The 20,886-nt window shown below is 43.0% G+C and overlaps 1 protein-coding gene across 1 annotated transcript in view; it reads right to left on the bottom strand.

Moving 5' to 3' along the window:
* SRRM4 (serine/arginine repetitive matrix 4) overlaps positions 1–20,886 on the bottom strand; it is a 182,469-nt gene that overhangs the window by 46,559 nt on the left and 115,024 nt on the right. Inside the window, exons 2-3 of the mRNA XM_003279964.4 lie at positions 13,502–13,648; positions 1,563–1,649 (exon numbers count right to left, since the gene is read on the bottom strand). Coding sequence (XP_003280012.1) covers positions 1,563–1,649; positions 13,502–13,648 — 234 coding nt within the window. The remainder of the gene's footprint in view (positions 1–1,562; positions 1,650–13,501; positions 13,649–20,886) is intronic.

Raw genomic sequence — 20,886 nt, 5'->3', positions numbered from 1 at the left:
CAAAACTCCATATTTTCATATGAAATCTCCTGATTTGGAAATGTTGACCACCAATTAAAAAAAAAAAAATCAAATCACTTTGCAGGTCAAACAAAACATGTCTGCAGAAGGGAATGGCTGAGAAACAATTCAGCCTTCAAGGAATCATAACGTTTGTCCCCAGACACATGCTCAGTGAACATTCATTGGATGAACGAGTCAATTAGTGAATCTTAATATCTGAGGTTTCCTTTTTTAGTGTATTCTCTGGCCCACACCTCAAATTAGGAAACCCACAGCACTTGCCCCAATTTCATCTCCTATCCTACAATGGCTAGGACGCAGAGTCTTCATCCATATTTCCCCCTGGGTCCTCTTTGAGCCTGTCCTTTTAGAATGAGGCTAAGAGGTGTCTGTGAAACAAGGTTCCAGAAAACCTGGAGTTGAAGCCCAAGTCATCAGATGCTTCTCTCTGCTGCCCCCTACAGGTTTCTATAAATACTGCCTCAGAGGTTTGCTGTGATTCTCAGTTGGCAGCCCTAAGGGTTAAGCCTGCCCCTCTGGGGTTGGCACACTAGAGATGCTTTTAGTCTAGTTAGTGGCAGCCTACAAGCAAATCTGGAAATCATTTTAAATGTAAAAAATTTTTAAAGGAATTGGACATAGAAAAAATGCATAGGATACCAAACAGTCAATAGCTGGCAAACAAACAACTCCCCCCACCCCCAAAACCCACCTATTATCCTAGACATTTAACTAGGTAGGTGGGTGTAGTGGAACCAACTGAGGACCTAGGATCAAGCCCCTGTAGATCCTGTCACCCCCTCTGTGAGCCTTTATTTTCTCATCTCTAAAATGGGGATAATAATGCTTTCCTGGTAGACAATGGTCAGGGATAAAAGAGATAATGAAGATTACAGTGCATAGCATAGTCCTCTGCATCCAGTAAGCTCTCAAAAAATAATTCAATATTCATGCTAAAAACTATGCTTCCGGCCAGGCGCGGTGGCTCATGCCTGTAATCCCAGCACTTTGGGAGGCCGAGGCGGGCGGATCACGAGGTCAGGAGATCAAGACCACCCTGGCTAACATGGTGAAACCCCATCTCTACTAAAAATACAAAAAATTAGCCAGGCATGGTGGCGGGTGCCTGTAGTCACAGCTACTCGGGAGGCTGAGGCAGGAGAATGGCGTGAACCTGGGAGGCAGAGCTTGCAGTGAGCCGAGATCACGCCAGTGCATTCCAGCCTGGGCGGCACAGCGAGACTCCATCTCAAAAAAAAAAAAGACTATGCTTCCTGTTAATTAGTCATTTACTACGTGCCAAATACTGTGACAGCTGCTTCCACATGAATTTTTCATGTAATTTTCATGAAATCTCAAAAGGTAGATATTATCACCATTTTGGAGAAGTATAATAAAAACAGGAACAGAGAGGTAAAGTGACTTGCCCAAGGTCACACAGCTAGTTAAGCATCAGAGAGGGGACTTGAACCCAAGAGGGAGTCACTGTCTGACTTTGAAACCCATACTTTGCCCCTGCCTGCATCTTACAGGTTTTATCTCCCTCTTGGTGCTCTTACCTCCTTCTCTTCTTCCGAGTGGATTTCTTCTTTTTCTTCTTTCCCCTGGAGGAAGGTGGTGGTGTCAAGTCTTTGTCATGAGAGGCACTGTGAGGAGCAAAGAGAGGAGCATTAGAGAACTCATGGTTCCCCAACTCCCCAACCAGAGCTGGTGCAGCCAGGGAAGGACCCAGGTTCTTGGATGATCAAGGACCCATAGCCAGTGCCTCATTACCACCTCATGGCTGATTGGGTCACACTTTAGACTAAGTACCTAAATAAGGACTTAATGCCGAGTTAATGAGACAGACGTTGTACGTTACCCAAACACCGACTGATTATTAAAAACAGAGTTATAGAGGTTAACTACTCCTTAATAGATTTATTATTGAATTTGCTAATGGCTTGCCTTGGTAAATAAATCACTTTTTAAATAATTCATCAGCCGTTCAGCCCCCTCCCTCCCAAATATATCGTGTCCGTGGTTCCTGCTGGAAATTTAATAGGATGCGGAAGGTATGTTAAGTAGCAGCTGATTATTAAAAGTATATTTGCCAAGGTCTAATGTAACGAGATACGTATCTTATATTGCCTCGCAGAACCTCAAAAACCTCCGCTCTTCAAGAATAATTATTTCCTGTTCAATTAAATTCAAATGCTGAGGTTGCAGTTAAATGAAGTCAAGTTATCTTCTTTTATAATTGGGGCAGGCTCCAGGGATTTTTTTAAAAACACTATCCCGTGGCAAAGGAAGATGGTTTTAGATGAAAAACTGCTTGGGAATTGGACCATGCCAACCTAGTGGAACCTCACGGGGAAAACATTATCTTACTACTAATATTATTGTCATTATTTTAGCAGTGACACAACTAGCATTTATGCACTTGTTATGTGCCAAGTTTTTTATATATTAGGATACAAACACTTTGAGAATGGTATGACTTTTACTGTCTTGAGGCTCAGAAAGGTTAATTAACTTGCTGATGGCTAGACAATTAGAATGTGTCCAGGCTAGGATTTGAATCAAGGCCTGTGTGATTCCTACCCTGAGATTTTCCCCACAAAACCAGCTGCCTTCTCAAACTTGGTTGTGTGGCCAATCATCTGGAAATTACCCAACTTTTTATAGAATATCATAAAGTACTGCTGTATTTAATTCCATTTTAAGAATCTGGATCATTATGATTAGTAGAAAGAATGATAAAATGGTTAGAATATATGTCTGGGTCTCTATCTCCAGCAAATAAGAATCATATAGCTATATTTATAATATTTTCAAGAGAGCCACTTTTAAAAAAATTATCAGATGTCATTTTGTTTAAACAGCTGGAGGAGAGACTATTTATCTTATTGAGCTTTTCTACTAATTTGCTTTCCTGAATGTGGAACTTTTGATGTGCTAAGTTTTTTTTAATTTTAATTTTAATTTTGTACATTCCAGGCTACATTTGCAGGATGTGCAGTTTTATTACATAGATAAACGTGTGCCATGGTGGTTTTCTGCACCTGTCAACCCATCACCTAGGTATTAAGCCCAGCATGCATTAGCTCTTTTCCCTAATGCTCTTCCTCAGCCCCCACTCTCCCCCAACAGGCCCCAGTGTGTGATGTTCCCCTCCCTGTGTCCATGTGTTGTCAATGTTCAGCTCCCACTTATAAGTGAGAACATGCAGTGTTTGGTTTTCTGTTCTTGCATTGGTTTGCAGAGGATAATAGCTTCCAGCTTCATCCTTGTGCCTGCAAAGGACATGATCTTGTTCATAGTATGGAATACTGCATAGGATTCCATGGTATATATATACCACATTTTCTTTATCATTGATGGGCATTTGGGTTCATTTTCTGTCTTTGCTATTGTGAATAGTGCTGCAATGAACATATGCATGCATATATCTTTATAACAGAATGACATATATTCCTTTGGGTATATACCCAGTAATGGGATTGCTGGGTTAAATGGTATTTCTGGTTCTAGGTCTTTGAGGAACCACCATCTTCCACAATAGTTGAACTAATTTACATTCCCACTAATAGTGTAAAAGCATTCCTATTTCTGTACAACCTTGCCAGCATCTGTTGTTTCTTGACTTTTTAATAATTGCCATTCTGACTGGCGTGAGATTGCATCTCATTGTGGTTTTGATTTGCATTTCTAAGAGGGTCCCTTTTAGCAGGTTAAAAATAAGTATCACAGGAATTAAGTAGCTAGCTGCTTAACTACGTTTATATGTTATAAAGCACAAGGCACAGTATGCATGTCCAGGAAGCAAACAGGATGCTTGAGTAAACAGGATGGGCTACTTCCAAATTCTTTTTTTTTTTTTGAGACAGAGTTTCACTCTCTTGCCTAGGCTGGAGTGCAGTGGCATGATCTCAGCTCACTACAACCTCCATCTCCTGGGTTCAAGCGATTCTCATGCCTTAGCCTCCCTAGTAGCTGGGACTATAGGTGCCCGCCACCAAGCCAGGATAATTTTTGTATTTTTACAGTAGAGACAGGGTTTCACTATGTTGGCCAGGCTGGTCTCGAACTCCTGACCCCAGGTGATCCACCTGCTTTGACCTCCCGTAGTACTGGGATGAGCCATGGTGCCCAGCCACCAAATTATTTCCTTAAAGAGTGCTTGTCACAGAGCAAAAGCCTAATCAATATTTGTTGAGTGACCAAAAGAGAGAATAAATGAATGAAATAATTGAGCTTCTTGTTAAATCATCTTGTTTCATAGAAACACTTCCCAGTGCAACAGCTACTGGGAATTTGAGTGGGGAAGAAATGAAAGGACAAAAACTTGAGAGAAAAAAAATCTTTTAGAGTGTGTCTTACAAAATGAAGAAAGAGCCTATTGTTTCAGTCAGCTATAACTTCTAGAATCCCAGGGTCCCAGGGGAGCATGATTTGAGAACATCATCCTTGATTTGCATTTAAGTAATGGGGTAAAACTCAGAAAGCCCTTGAATTTGGAGACATTTGAGGTGTGTGAGATGGGGATCATCAACTCCCTCAATAAATCCCAAACACCTTTACCCAGGTAGGTCTACATTTCTTCTACCCGCTATTTTTCCCTACACTAGTTCTACACGTACCATCATAGAGGGTCAGGAAGGGGCAGAATAGTTGTTAAGTATACCCTGGTTACGGGTGCAGGGGTTAAGTACATAATGCTTGTGTATGCTGTGGTTACATATGCATGGCTAAATACAGTGATGAAATATATAACAATTCAATAAGCATCAGTTGAGTATGCAGTGGTTACATGTGCAGCAGTTAAGTCTGTAGTGGTTAAACAAGTGGTAGTTAAGCACATCTTGGGGAAGTAGCAGAGGTTAACTATTCAGTGGTTAAGTGCTCAGCGGTTATGTACACAGTAGTTAAACATGCATCAATTAAATATGCAGTGGTGAGGAGGTTCCAAGATGGCCAAATAGGAACAACTCCAGTCTACAGCTCCCAGCGTGAGTGGTGCAGAAGACGGGTGATTTCTTCATTTCCAACTAAGGTACTGGGTTCATCTCACGGGGGCATCTCACGGGTGCAGCCCACGGAGCATGAGCCGAAGCAGGGCGGGGCATCGCCTCACCTGGGAAGTGCAAGGGGTTGGGGAATTCCCTTTCCTAGCCAACGGAAGCCATGACAGAGGGTACCTGGAAAATCGGGACACTCCCACCCTAATATTGCACCTCTCCAACTGTCTTAGCAAATGGCACACCAGGAGATTATATCCTGCACGTGGCTTGCCCACGGAGCCTCACTCACTGCTAGCACAGCAGTCTGAGATCGAATTGCAATGTGGCAGCGAGGCTGGGGGAGGGGCGTCCACCATTGCTGAGGCTTGAGTAGGTAAACAAAGTGGTCAGGAAGCTCAAACTAGGTGGAGCCCACTGCAGCTCAAGGAGGCCTGCCTGCCTCTGTAGACTCCACCTCTGGGGGCAGGGCATAGCTGAACAAAAGGCAGCAGAAACTTCTGCAGACTTAAACATCCCTGTCTGACAGCTTTGAAGAGAGCAGTGGTTCTCCCAGCACAGAGTTTGGGATCTGCAAACAGACAGACTGCCTCTTCAAGTGGGTCCCTGACCCCCAAGTAGCCTAACTGGGAGGCACCTCCCAGTAGGGGCTGACTGACACCTCATATGGCCAGGTGCCCCTCTGAGACGAAGCTTCCAGAGAAAGGATCAGGCAGCAACATTTGCCGTTCTGCAATATTTGCTGTTCTGCAGCCTCTGCTGGTGATACCCAGGGAAACAGTGTCTGGAGTGGACCTCCAGCAAACTCCAACAGACCTGCAGCTGAGGGTCCTGACTGTTAGAAGGAAAACTAACAAACAGAAAGGACATCCACACCAAAACCCCATCTGTAAATCACCATCATCAAAGACCAAAGGTTGATAAAACCACAAAGATGGGGAGACACCAGAGCAGAAAAGCTAAAATTCTAAAAATTAGAGTGCCTCTTCTCCTCCAAAGGAACACAGCTCCTCGCCAGCAGTGGAACAAAGCTGGACGGAGAATGACTTTGATGAGTTGAGGGAAGAAGCCTTCAGATGATCGGTAATTACAAACTTCTCTGTGCTAAAGGAGGATGTTTGAACCCATCACAAAGAAGCTAAAAACCTTGAAAAAAGATTAGATGAATGGCTAACTAGAATAAACAGTGTAGAGAAGACCTTAAATGACCTGATGGAGCTGAAAACCATGGCACGAGAACTACATGAGGCACGCACAAGCTTCAGTAGCTGATTCAATCAAGTGGAATAAAGGGTATCAGTGACTGAAGATCAAATGAATGAAATGAAGTGAGAAGAGAAGTTTAGAGAAAAAAGAGTAAAAAGAAATGAACAAAGCCTCCAAGAAATATGAGACTATGTGAAAAGACCAAATCTATGTCTGATTGGTGTACCTGAAAGTGATGGGGAGAATGGAACCAAGTTGGAAAACACTTCAGGATATTATCCAGAACTTCCCCAACCTAGCAAGGCAGGCCAACCTTCAAATTCAGGAAATACAGAGAACGCCACAAAGATACTCCTTGAGAAGAGCAACTCCAAGACACATAATTGTCAGATTCACCGAAGTTGAAATGAAGGAAAAAATGTTCAGGGCAGCCAGAGAGAAAGGTCGGGTTACCCATAAAGGGAAGCCCATCAGACTAACAGCTGATCTCTCGGCAGAAACTCTACAAGCCAGAAGAGAGTGGGGGCCAATATTCAACATTCTTAAAGAAAAGAATTTTCAACCCAGAATTTCATATCCAGCCAAACTAGGCTTCATAAGTGAAGGAGAAATAAAATCCTTTACAGACAAGCAAATGCTGAGAGATTTTGTCACCACCAGGCCTGCCTTACAAGAGCTCCTGAAGGAGGCGCTAAACATGGAAAGGAACAACTGGTACCAGCCACTGCAAAAACATGCCAAATTGTAAAGACCATCAATGCTAGGAAGAAACTGCATCAACTAATGAGCAAAATAACCAGCTAACATCATAATGACAGGATCAAATTCACACATAACAATATTAACCTTAAATGTAAATGGGCTAAATGCTTCAAATTAAAAGACACAGACTGGCAAATTGGATAAAGAGTCAAGATCCATCAATGTGCTGTATTCAAGAGACCCATCTCACCTGCAGAGACACACATAGGCTCAAAATAAAGGGATGGAGGAAGATCTACCAAGCAAATGGAAAACAAAAAAAAGCAGGGGTTGCAATCCTAGTCTCTGATAAAACAGACTCTAAACTAACAAAGATCAAAAGAGACAAAGAAGGCCATTACATAATGGTAAAGGGATCAATTCAACAAGAAGAGCTAACTATCCTAAGTATATATGCACCCAATACAGGAGCACCCAAATTCAAAAAGCAAGTCCTTAGAGACATACAATGAGACTTAGACTCCCACGCAATAATAATGGGAGACTTTAACACCCCACTGTCAACATTAGACAGATCAATGAGACAGAAAGTTAACAAGGATATCCAGGAATTGAACTCAGCTCTGCACCAAGCAGACCTAATAGACATCTACAGAACTCTCCACCCCAAATCAAGAGAATATACATTCTTCTCAGCACCACATCGCACTTATTCCAAAATTGACCACATAGTCGGAAGTAAAGCACTCCTCAGCAAATGTAAAAGAACAGAAATCACAACAAACTGTCTCTCAGACCACAGTGCAATCAAAGTAGAACTCAGGATTAAGAGACACACTCAAAACTGCACAACTACATGGAAACTGAACAACCTGCTCCTGAATGACTACTGGGTACATAACAAAACGAAGGCAGAAATAAAGATGTTCTTTGAAACCAATGAGAACAAAGACACAACATACCAGAATCTCTGGGACACATTTAAAGCAGTGTGTGAGGGAAATTTATAGCACTAAATGCCCACAATAGAAAGCAGGAAAGATCTAAAATTGACACCCTAACATCACAATTAAAAGAACTAGAGAAGCAAGAGCAAAACATTCAAAAGCTAGCAGAAGGCAAGAAATAACTAAGATCAGAGCAGAACTGAAGGAGATACACAAAAAACCCTTCAAACAATCAATGAATCCAGGAGCTGGTTTTTTGAAAAGATCAACAAAATGGGTAGACTGCTAGCAAGACTAATATAGAAGAAAAGAGAGAAGAATCAAATACACGTAATAAAAAATGATAAAGGGGATATCACCACTGATCCCACAGAAATACAAACTACCATCAGAGAATACTATAAACACTCTGCAAATATACTAGAAAATCTAGAAGAAATGGATAAATTCCTGGACACATAGACTCTCCCAAGACTACACCAGGAAGAAGTTGAATCCCTAAATAGACCAATAACAGGCTCTGAAATTGAGGCAATAATTAATAACCTACCAACCAAAAAAAGTCCAGGACCAGATGGATTCACAGCCGAATTCTGCTAGAGGTACGAAGACGAGCTGGTACCATTCCTTCTGAAACTATTCCAATCAATAGAAAAAGAGGGAGTCCTCCCTAACTCATTTTATGAAGTCAACATCATCCTGATACCAAAGCCTGGCAGAGACACAACAAAAAAAGAGAATTTTAGACCCAATATCCCTGATGAACATTGATGCGAAAATCCTCAATAAAATACTGGCAAACCATTATTTTAAATCCAGCAGCACATCATAAAGCTTATCCACCATGATCAAGTTGGCTTCATCCCTGGGATGCAAGGCTGGTTCAACATACGCAAATCAATAAACATAATCCATCATATAAACAGAACCAAAGACAAAAACCACATGATTATCTCAATAGATGCAGAAAAGACCTTTGGCAAAATTCAACCACACTTCATGCTAAAAACTCTCAATAAACTAGGTATGGATGGGACATGTCTCAAAATAATGAGAGCTATTTATGACAAACCCACAGCCAATATCATACTGAATGGGCAAAAACTGGAAGCATTCCCTTTGAAAACTGGCACAAGACAGGGATGCCCTCTCTCACCACTCCTATTCAACATACTGTTGGAAGTTCTGGCCAGGGCAATCAGGCAGGAGAAAGAAATAAAGGGTATTCAATTAGGAAAAGAGGAAGTCAAAATGTCCCTGTTTGCAGATGACATGACTGTCTATTTAGAAAACCCCATTGTCTCAGCTCAAAATCTCCTCAAGCTGATAAGCAATTTCAGCAAAGTCTCGGGATACAAAATCAATGTGCAAAAATCACAAGCATTCCTATACACCAATAACAGACAGAGAGCCAAATCATGAGTGAACTCCCATTCACAATTGCTTCAAAGAGAATAAAATATCTAGGAATCCAACTCACAGGGGATGTGAAGGACCTCTTCAAGGAGAACTACAAACCACTGCTCAATGAAATAAGAGAGGACACAAACAAATGGAAGAACATTCCATGCTCGTGGATAGGAAGAATCAATATCATGAAAATGGCCATACTGCCCAAGGTAATTTATAGATTCAATGCCATCCCCATCAAGCTACCAATGACTTTCTTCACAGAATTGGAAAAAACTACTTTAAAGTTCATATGGAACCAAAAAAGAGCCCACATTGCCAAGACAATCCTAAGCCAAAAGAACAAAGCTGGAGGCATCACGGTACCTGACTTCAAACTATACTACAAGGCTACAGTAACCAAAACAGCATGGTACTGGTACCAAAACAGAGATATAGACCAATGGAATAGAACAGAGCCCTCAGAAATAATACCACACATCTACAACCATCTGATCTTTGACAAACCTGACAAAAACAAGAAATGGGGAATGGATTCCCTATTTAATAAGTGGTGCTGGGAAAACTGGCTAGCCATATGTAGAAAGCTGAAACTGGATCCCTTCCTTACACCTTATACAAAAATTAATTCGAGATGGATTAAAGACTTAAATGTTAGACTTAAAACCATAAAAAACCTAGGCAGTACCATTCAGGACATAGGCATGGGCAAGGACTTCATGACTAAAACACCAAATGCAATGGCAACAAAAGCCAAAATTGACAAATGGGATCTAATTAAACTAAAGAGCTTCTGCACAGCAAAAGAAACTACCATCAGAGTGAACAGGCAACCTACAGAATGGGAGAAAATTTTTACAGTCTACCTATCTGACAAAGGGCTAATATTGAGAATCTACAAAGAACTTAAACAAATTTACAAGAAAAAAATCAAACAATCCCATCAAAAAGCAGGCAAAGGATATGAACAGACACTTCTCAAAAGAAGACATTTATGCAGCCAACAGACACATGAAAAAATGCTCATCATCACTGGCCATCAGAGAAATGCAAATCAAAACTACAATGAGATACCATCTCACACCAGTTAGAATGGCGATCATTAAGAAGTCAGGAAACAACAGATGCTGGAGAGGATGTGGAGAAATAGGAACACTTTTACACAGTTGGTGGGACTGTAAACTAGTTCATCCATTGTGGAAGACAATGTGGTGATTCCTCAAGGATCTAAAACTAGAAATACCATTTGACGCAGCCATCCCATTACTGGGTATATACCCAAAGGATTATAAATCAGGCTGCTATAAAGACACATGCACATGTGTGTTTATTGCGGCACTATTCACAATAGCAAAGACTTGTAACCAACCCAAATTTCCATCAATGATAGACTGGATTAGGAAAATGTGGCACATATACACCATGGAATACTATGCAGCCATAAAAAGGATGAGTTCGTGTCCTTTGTAAGGACATGGATGAAGCTGGAAACCATCATTCTGAACAAACTATCGCAAGGACAGAAAACCAAACACCGCATGTTCTCACTCATAGGTGGGAACTGAACAATGAGAACACTTTGACACAGGATGGGGAACATCACACACTGGGGCCTGTTGTGGGGTGTGGGGAGCGGGAAGGGATTGCATTAGGAGATATACCTAATGTAAATGATGAGTTAATGGGTGCAGCACACCAACATGGCATATGGATACATATGTAACAAACCTGCATGTTGTGCACATGTACCCTAGAACTTAAAGTATAATAAAAAAAATTTTTAAAAAAGAAGTGGTGAAGTAAGCAGTGGTTCCAACAGAGTGGTTACATATGCAGAGGTTACATATGCAGTAAAGTATGCAGCAGTAAGGAATGCTGGTCCAGAAGCTGACAAACCTAGATTTAAAGTCCAGCTCTCTTACTTACAACAGGGCCCAGAGACCTCTCTGAGTCTCATCTTGACCATCAACAAGATGGGAAGAAACATAGCACCTGTGTCCTAAGTTTGCTTCCAGGAATAAAGGAGCTGACTTAGGTAATGTGCCCTGGTCTTGCATAGAGTAAGAGGACAGTATAAGGGGTTTCTGTTATTATAATTATAATTAATTATTAAATAATAAATTTATTATATAATTCTGATTACTTGTATTATCACTGTTATTGTTATCATCATTATTGCGGTTTTGTCACATCAGAGGGTCGGTCACAGATAGAAGGGAGCGAGAGGCCCAGACGCTGTACACTAGAGCACAGCAGCTCTACAATAGAGATGCTGTATGACATGGCATCATTTTTTTAGATTTGCATGACCAGAATCTTCTCTTCTGGCTTCATGAAACTCTCACTAACATATCTGAGGATTTCCTCTGCTCTAGTCTCACTGCCGCAATCTGTACATGCCTGGTCTAACTTAATCTTCATCCTGACCTTGAGAATTATACCTCAACATTCCCATTTTATAGCTGTGAACACTGAGGCCCATGGAGGAAAAGAAACTTGCCCAAGGTTGCTCGGTTCGTAAGTGACACGGTCGAGATTTGTACACTCAAATTCCACCTAGGAGACAATATTTTTTATTTTTTATTTTGAGACGTAGTCTCACTCTGTTGCCCAGGCTGGAGTGCAGTGGTGCGATCTCGGCTCACTGCAACCTCCTCCTCCTGGGTACAAGCAATACTTCTACCTCAGCCTCCAGAGTAGCTGGGATTACAGGTGTGCACCACCACACCTGGCTAATTTTTGTGTTTTTAGCAGAGACAAGGGTTTCACCATGTTGGCCAGGCTGGTCTCCAACTCCTGACCTCAAGTGATCCTCCCACCTCGGCCTCCCAAAGTGTTGGGATTACAGACGTGAGCCAGCATGCCTGGCCCAGTGTTTTAAAAGTAGGGAAATTCCCTTCCTTCTCACTTCTCTCTTTATCTCCCTCTGCCTGTCACGGAAACAACTTTGTTCCTGTTTCCTGGGGAGAACTCTCCAGACATGAGGTTGAACTTCACTTCTCCAAGTTGATAGGGCTTATCTGTTTCTCTCTCTTTGAAATTGCAGCATAACTAAAGCCTGTAGCTGAGAGGGCAGCCTAGGTAGTGGGGGTAGACTTCATTTTTGAAAATTACTTCACTTAACTCCCACTTACAAGAACTTATGAACACAAAGAAGTAAACAACAGACACTGGGGCTCTGCTTGACAAGAGAGGGTGGATGGATGGAGAGGAGCAGAAAAGATAACTATTGGGTAATGGGCTTGATACTTGGGTGATAAAATAATATACACAACAAACCCCTATGACACGTGTTTACCTACGCAACAAACATTCACATGTAACCCCAAACCTAAAATAAAAGTTAAAAAATAATAACGAAATAAAAATTAAAAAGAAAAAAATGACTCCAGTTTCCCAAGCCACTTCTCCAAAATTCAGTAATCACATCTTCTAGAAATAGATTTTCCAGAGGCCAAAGATGGGCCAGACTTTATAAGTGTATGCTGAAAATAGCAGGCAGGGGATAATGTTTTTGTTGCTGTTGTTTTCAGTAGCATCCATAGAATAATGGAGTAGATTTTAGTAAAGGATTTAAGATCAGAGAGTCTGGAGTTCAAAACTTCACTCTGCCACTTACTGGCTGTCATATTCTGGGGAACTCACTTTACTTCTCCCAGCCTCAGAAAAATGCTGAGTATACAGTATTTTTATGGAGTATGTGTATACAGTGCTCTCTGTATATGTGTGCTAGTACAGTGCCCATCACACAGTGGGCGCTCAAAAAGTACTGGTTAAATAACCAAGTAAAAGAAAAAATACAGAGACCTGGAACTCCTGAGACAGGTCTGGGCTGAAACTATGATTTGGGGAGTCAGTGGCTCATAGAGCCATTAAAATGGAAAGGAACTCTATCATTTAAGGTAGGGCTTGCTGAACCACAGCCAGTGGGCCAATTTAGCCTGCCTTCTGCTTTTATAAATACAATTTTATTGGAACACAGATATGCTTTTTTGTTTGCATAATGTCAATGGCTGTTTTTGCACTGCAGTGGCAGAGTTGAGTAGTTGTGACAGAAACCACTGGGGTCTACAAACTTAAAACATTTATGATTTTTTCCTCTACGGTAAATATTTACTAGCCCTTGATTTAAGGGTTTGAAAGAGGAACTTGCATAAGAGGGAGGCGAGCCATGGCCAGAGAGGCAGACTTGATTTCTGTATCTTCAGCTTGGACGTCCCCATTGGATCTCACCTGTGTCCTCTGGTGGCACCCAGTTCCCGACAGGTCTTGTCTCTCTCCCAGCTGTTGGTGCCCAAGGGCTCGGTGGCCACATGCTGACCCAGCTTTTCTGAGGGTCCATCCTGAGCTGGGACAACGGAGCTATTCTGGGGCTCTGTCCTACAGAGGAAGAAATAAGGACACAAAAGTGTTAGAATGTACAGAGACACTTAATGTTCATTAAATATTCATAGAATTCCTAGTATTTTCCAGCCTCCCTTGCAGTTATGTTGAGCCCATGAGATTATCTTTGGCCAATGGTCTCTAAGCAGGAGGGAACACATGTAATTTCCAGTTCAAGGCAATCAAGATCCGTGCGCCTTCTCCAGCTCCCCCTTCCTCTGTCATACTGACTTTAGAGTCCACACATTCTGAAAGGTGAAACTATTTGATGGAGGAAAGATGCCTTCACCACATCAGACTTTGCAGGAGAGAAATAAACTGAAATTAGGTTAAACCACTTCGATGCGGGTTTATTTGTCATAGCAGCATAGCTTATTCTATTTGGACTAGATCACAGAGAGATGCTGGAAGCCAGCATTTCATTTCCTTTCTCAAGACATAATGGGAGGCCAAAGGATGATAGTATTAGTGTAAATCCCCCTTTGCCATTTCTATTCCATTTCTCTGCATGGACTACATATATGTAGATTCAAATAGTCTTAACTATTTAGTAGCTATAGTATCTGGGACCAGTCACAACATCTCTTGAGTTGCAGTTTCTTCAGTTATAAAATAGTGAATAGTATCAATTCATGTATTTCTGAGCTATTTTGAAAATAAAATGAGATAAAATATACAAGCAGAAAGGCCTCAAAATCAGTTTTCTTTGGTTTTACTTCCTTGTAAACCAAATCTCCAATCTGATGTCCTTAATTGGTATGAGCCACCCACTTGGGACGGCAGTTCCCATGAAGGCCTGCAGTCCAGCAGCCCCCAACTCTGCCAATGACACAGGCTGCAGAGAATACTGAGGAGTCGCCTATGAGTCCCACCTCTTCATGGGAGTTCCTGAGAGGGCAAAGAACTTGCCTGGTTACTCAGCTTTTGAAGAGACTGTCACTCAAGTTCCTGGCTCTTAACTAGGAAGAGTCAGAAGTTTGAGAGTCGCAGGCGTATTTGGTGACACGCAGAGAGCATCCCTCCCTGCTCACCCTGCCTTCAGACCCCATGTCAAGCATTGATCAAAGGCATTAGCATGTCTCATGCAGCAGGCTCTGCATCAGTGCATCCAGACTGCTTTTATGACTCAAGATGAATGCATCTGATAAGCCCCCTGCTCTTTAGGGCTTCTAAGAGAGCAAGCCAAGCCCGGTCAATATTGAAGGAAGGGCAGGAAAACACATCCATCTCTGTCAGCCACTTATGAGTGCATCTTTAGAAGCAGAGCTGGTAGATACTGCAAGCCCTGGAGGGATGGAGATTCTAATTAGGGCTTCTCAGCCCTTCTCACTGCAAACTCTGTGCTTCCAGAACTCCCCTCCATCCTGCTCAGCCTCAGTTTTCCCTAAACCTCCCTGCTATGGGGGTTACCTTTCCATGCCTTTACTTCTCCCATTTATCTCTGAGGAATGCTGCCCTGTCTGCTGTCTGACAACAAAGCTATTTTCTTCCTAACACCCAGCAAGGCTTGCCTCTTCCCATACTTGTCCTGGCCTAGGGTAACCTGCATTCATTAACTTCAATTTCCTGAGTGCCTACATTGTATCTAGGTCAGTTTCAGGTGTGGAGACACAGTGAACAAGACAGAGATGTCTCCTGTGATTACAGAATGTTTACATTCTAGATGGAGGAATAGATACATAAGCAAGTAAAAATAGGGCTTGTTGAACGGTAACACATTTTTTTTTTTGAGACAGAGTCTCACTGTGGTGTCCAGGATGGAGTGCAGTGGCACAATCAGAGCTCACTGCAGCCTTGAACTCCCTGGCTCAAGTGATCCTCTGACCTCAACCTCCCAAGTAGCTGGGACCACAGGTACACACCACCAAACCCAGATTTTTTTTTTTTTTTTTTGTAGAGACAGGGTCCCACTGTATTGTTCAAACTGGTCTTGAACTCCTGGGCTCAAGCAATCCTCCTGACTTGGCCTCCCAAAGTTCTGGGATTACAGGTGTGAGCCACCATTTTCAGCTGAATGGTAATAAATTTTGGTGTGACTAAAGCAGCATACAGAGCTAAGAAATGGGAAGAGCGGCTGCTACTTTGTATATAATAATCAGAGAAGTCCTTCCTGAGAAGTAACAAGGGAGTGGAGACTTGAAGGATTCAGGACTAATCTTAAAGTTTGGGTGGTTTAGAATGTGTTCTTAGATTCTATGACACTCTTGTCATCAAAAGATCAAAAGATGGAACTTAATTTATCTCCCTTTGAATAGCGGATGGGCTTAGTGACTCACATTTAATGAAAAGAATGTAGTAGAAGTAATAATGTATGACCTTCAAGACTTGGTCACAAAAGGTAGCTTCTGCCTTCCTCTCTTGGGTTGATGAGTCTGGTGGAAGCCATGTTGTGAGGACACTCAAGCAGCCATATGGAGAGGCCTATGTGAAGAAGAACTGAGGCCTCCTGCCAACAGTCAGCACCAACTTGTTAGCCCTATGAGTGAGCCACCTTGGAAGTGGATTCTTCAGCTCCAGTCAAGCCTTATGATAAGACTGCAAACCTGGTTGACATCTAACCACAGCTTCATGAGAGATGATGAGTTAGAAGCACTCAGCCAAATTCCTGAGTCACAGAAACTATGAACCATAATAACTCTTTGTTGTTGTTTTCAGCCAAAAGATTTGGAATAATTTGTTAAACAGTTATATATAGCTTCTACACAGGTATCTGCTGGAAGTGAGAAGTGTGCCCTAGGCAGAAGGAATAGCAAGTTCAAATATTGTTAGCATATTTTAAGAAACAGCGGCCGGGCACAGTGGCTCATGCCTGTAATCCCAGCACTTTGGGAGGCCGAGGCAAGTGCATAACTTGAGGTCAGGAGTTTGAGACCAGCCTGGCCAATATGGCAGAACCCTGTCTCTACTAAAAATAAAAGAATTAGCTGGTGTGGTGGTGCACGTCTGTAATCCCAGCTACTCAGGAGGCTGAGGCGAGAATCGCTTGAACCCAGGAAGCAGAGGTTGCAGTGAGCTAAGATCATGCCACTGCACTCCAGCCTGGGTGACAGTATGAGACTCTGTCTATAATAATAGTAATAATAATAAGGAACAGCAAGCAAGGGCTAGGGTGGCAAGAGGTGAGATCAGAGATCAGGTCATGGGAAGACCTTTGGGGCTCCCTGTAGCTGAGATGGGAGAAGAGTCTTTGGAACAGGAGTGATAGGGTCTGGATTACATTTGAGAACGATCACTCTAGTGGTGGAGGGACACAAGGCTGAAGGGAGAAAAGGGCAGAGATGGGGAAATGGTTGCAATAGTCCAAGCTCCGATCAGTGTAGTAGCAATGGAGCGGGGGATGAGATGTGGTCTGATTCTAACAAATTTTGAAAGTAGTACTGACATGATTTACTGCTGGCTAAATGTGAGAAGTAAGAGAGGGGGAGTCAAGGATGACTCCAAGGTTTTGAGGCTGAGCAACTGGAAGGATGGCATCAACATTGAGGAGATGGAGAAGGTAGAGTACGGAGCAAGCTTTTGGGAAGATCGATCCCCTTTTCTAGGACGTGGTATGCCTTTGCTCCCTTGCCAGCAACTCTTAATAATATGTTGTTGTCATTTAATTGTCTTCTATCAAATTGGACTATGAGCTCCCTGTGAGCAAGACTGTGTCTTACTGCCCCAGAGCCTGCTGCTTAGTGAACATCTGGCAATATTTTTTCAGTGAATCAATAAAAGTGGTGATGAATTGGCCAAAGAGAACATTGTTTCAAAAAGTTAGAAAGTGCTTTTGAGATGCTTTGGACCAATTTCCTGATGTTATAGTTGGTGGGAATGGAATCTTAGAAAGGGTCAATAACTCAGCCAATGCCTCGGTCTACTCAGACTGCTCAATCCATGTCTTCTCTGTTTAATCTCATATTTCTTTTAGAAAAGATCAGTGAGCTTATTGATTTGTGTGTATTGTCCAGCAAAGCCTTGACACATAAGATAGTTCACTTCCAAGGTGGCTCGCTCATATGGCTGGCAAGCTGGTGCTGGCTGTTGGCAGAAGGCCTCAGTTCTTCACATGGGCCTCTCCATACGGCTGCTTGAGTATCCTCACAACATGGTGGCTGGCTTCCCTGACAATGATCAATCCAAGACAGCAAGGCAGAAGCTGCCCTTTGTAACCAATTCTTGCAAGTCACATATTATTACTATGTCAAGGTGGAGATACATAAGAATATAATTCTGAACTCTCTGGGGCATTGTAGAAAATAAATCGATACCACAAGTAATCCCATGATAGGCAAAAGCTGACAGCTGTGAGGAATTTGGCAGTGAATAAACACATGGTGAGTGTGCTGGCATTGGGTGGGAAGTCTCAGTGACTTGTCTAATGGAGATAGTAGAGGCGTGAGTTATCTGAAGTACAGGGGAAGCTGGTGGATGCTACTGCCAGAGCCCTGGGGTGTAAGGCTTCGGGTGAGGACAGTGCCTCATCCATCATTGTCAGCAACAGGGGTCAGGAATCAGATATGGGGAAATCTTGAAGATGATTTGGTGAGGAAAGACACAATGGAGTTGCAGGAATTTATGTAATTTTATACCGTCTGATGTGGTAGATTTTTCTTTTTCTCCAATAGTACTGATTTCACCTTCCTGGTGTTGGGTACCCCACCTGGAATTTTGCAATAAAACCAACAGAAATAAAATGAATTCTGCCAGGCAGAGAGGAAGTGCTGAGGGGAGGAAGAAGGAAATCCTATGTAATATACCATAACATTAAAAGTCTTTTTTCAAGATGTTCCAACAGGCTGCTTCTCAGCTTTGTTAAAACTTAACGAGACTCAGACAGCATGTAGCTGAGGGTTTTCCATGACTGGCACAGTATCAGAGGCCTTTAAGGAGCTTTTAAAAATACAGATTCCTAGGTCCCATCCTAGCTGTGGTAAATCAGAGTCTCTAAGGGGTGAAATCCAGGAATCTGCATCTTAAAGACAGATCGCAGGCAATTCAGCCTCCTATTGGATCAGGAATGAAATCCAAACTGACTATCCAGACTAAAACACTTGGCACGATCTGGTCTGTGACCCTCCTTTCAATCCCTCTCCTACCCATCTCCTGCTCCTCTTTGTATCTCACTCTGTTCTAGCCACATGACATCATTGCTTCTCCTCAAATGCTCAGGGCCTTTGCGCTTTCTTTTCCCTCCACCTGGTATGCTGTTCCTCCAGCTCTTTGCATGACCATCTCCTTCTTTCCATTCAAAAGTCACCTTTTCAGAGAGGCCCTCCCTGACTCCCTTGCTCTCCGCTCCACCTGTGCTGGGAATCACGGTAGCCTGTGGTGTCTTTCTACACCAAGTTTGTTACTGTTTGAAATGATCATTTTATGTGTCTATTTGCCAAATGATTGTCTTCTGGACTAGAATGTAAGCTTTATGAGAGGGAACTCGTCTCTTTCCTCACCCCTGAATCCCCAGAGATACAGTGGCTGACGTCGTGTAGCTTCCTGCTCAATGAACATTCATTGAATGAACAAATGAATAAATGGATGGGTGAACAAATGAATTGTGATTACCGATCTCATGTGGGAACCACAGATCGGATCGTAACTCTCCTTACAAATAAAGAAGCAGAGGTACAAATAAAGAGTCTGAGGTCACTCAGCGCTGCAGTGGAATCAGGCTTCAGCCACAGCCCCCAGCCCTCCACAGCCCCACCCATCTCCCTTCTCTGCCTCCAGCCTTGCATCTTTGCAGGTCCTTATGAAAAATTCTGTGTTCCATCTTTGCTGAGGAGTACTGGCAGTTGCCTCATTTTCCTTCTATAACGCATTTAAAAAATACTTAAAAGAAGCCGAAATCTTTGGGGACAGCTAAAACAGTGGAGTCAAGGGCCGGCACACTCCGCTTCACAGACGGAGGGAGGGAGCCACGAGTGCCGAATTCCTCAAGGCCTCCCGGCTCTGTTCCTGCTAATCAGAGACCTGGAGCTTAGATGCTGTCTCTGTAGTCATGGCAACCGGCAGATTCCAAGGCTCCGATAAGAGTCAGGGCTGAACTTTTCTGCAAAACTCCTCAAGAGGCCTGGCTCCCTAGCTGCTTCCCCGCTTCCCATCAAAGCTCTTGCTCACTGAGCCGATCAGCCAGCTGCTCCCAACAAAGTGCTCATTTGGCCCAGCATTGGGTGCAGATCCTCATGCCCCAAGCACTAGATTGAGTTAAACACTGTTTGGGGAATCAGAGACCAACAATGGTGGAGCGGGAAGAACCCCAGATCCAGCTCAGCCCTGTACAGAGTGGAGAAACGGAGGCCCAAGAGGCAAGGGGATTTGCCCAAGGCAAATAGTGACTCATCATAGCTCTGGCTAGTAGAGTTGCCACCTTTTGACTCCCAGCCCAGTGTTCTCTCCACATCACTTGATCATCACAGCAGCTGGTATTTATCAAGCACCTCCTGCATACCAGACACTGAGCTAACTAAGCACTTCTCACTCATCTTCTCATTGAAGTTTTCAGAGAAACCCATGAGCCAGCATTACTATCCTTACTGTGAAGAACAAACTGAGACCCTGAGATATTAACTGGCAAGAACATCAGCGGCTGCCCTGCCTGTTTATAAGAATCAACTGAGAGGCCAGGTGTGGTGGCTCATGTCTGTAATCCCAGCACTTTGGGAGGCAGAGGCGGGTGGATCACAAGGTCAGGAAGATCGAGACCATCCTGGCTAACACAGTGAAACCCCGTCACTACTGAAAATACAAAAAAAAAAAAAAAAAAAATAGCCGGGCGTGGTGGCGGGCACCTGTAGTCCCAGCTACTTGGGAGGCTGAGGCAGGAGAATAGTGTGAACCTGGGAGGCAGAGCTTGCAGTGGGCCGAGATCGTGCCACTGCACTCCAGCCCGGGCCACTGAGCAGACTCTGGAAAACATTTTCTTTTTTTTTTTTTTGAGACCGAGTCTCAATCTATTGCCCAGGCTGGAGTGCAGTGGCATGATCTCGGCTCACTGCAACATCCGCCTCCCGGGTTCAAGTGATTCTCCTGCTTCAGCTTCCCGAGTAGCTGGGATTAGAGGCACCCGCCACCACACTTGGCTAATTTTTGTATTTTTAGTAGAAAACATTTTGAAAATATAGGAAAGGATAAGTGGAGGTACAGGGGGAGTCTTGGTAATTACATTGTAACATAGGACTGGTCTCATGTGTTTGGAGAGGCTCTGTATCTCAAGGTTTGGCCTGAATCTTATATTCCGCAAACAGAAATGGCAG

Source organism: Nomascus leucogenys, chromosome 10 (genome assembly GCF_006542625.1).
Source record: "Nomascus leucogenys isolate Asia chromosome 10, Asia_NLE_v1, whole genome shotgun sequence".
Classification (NCBI taxonomy): domain Eukaryota; kingdom Metazoa; phylum Chordata; class Mammalia; order Primates; family Hylobatidae; genus Nomascus; species Nomascus leucogenys.
This window is presented reverse-complemented; position numbering and strand designations above follow the sequence as displayed.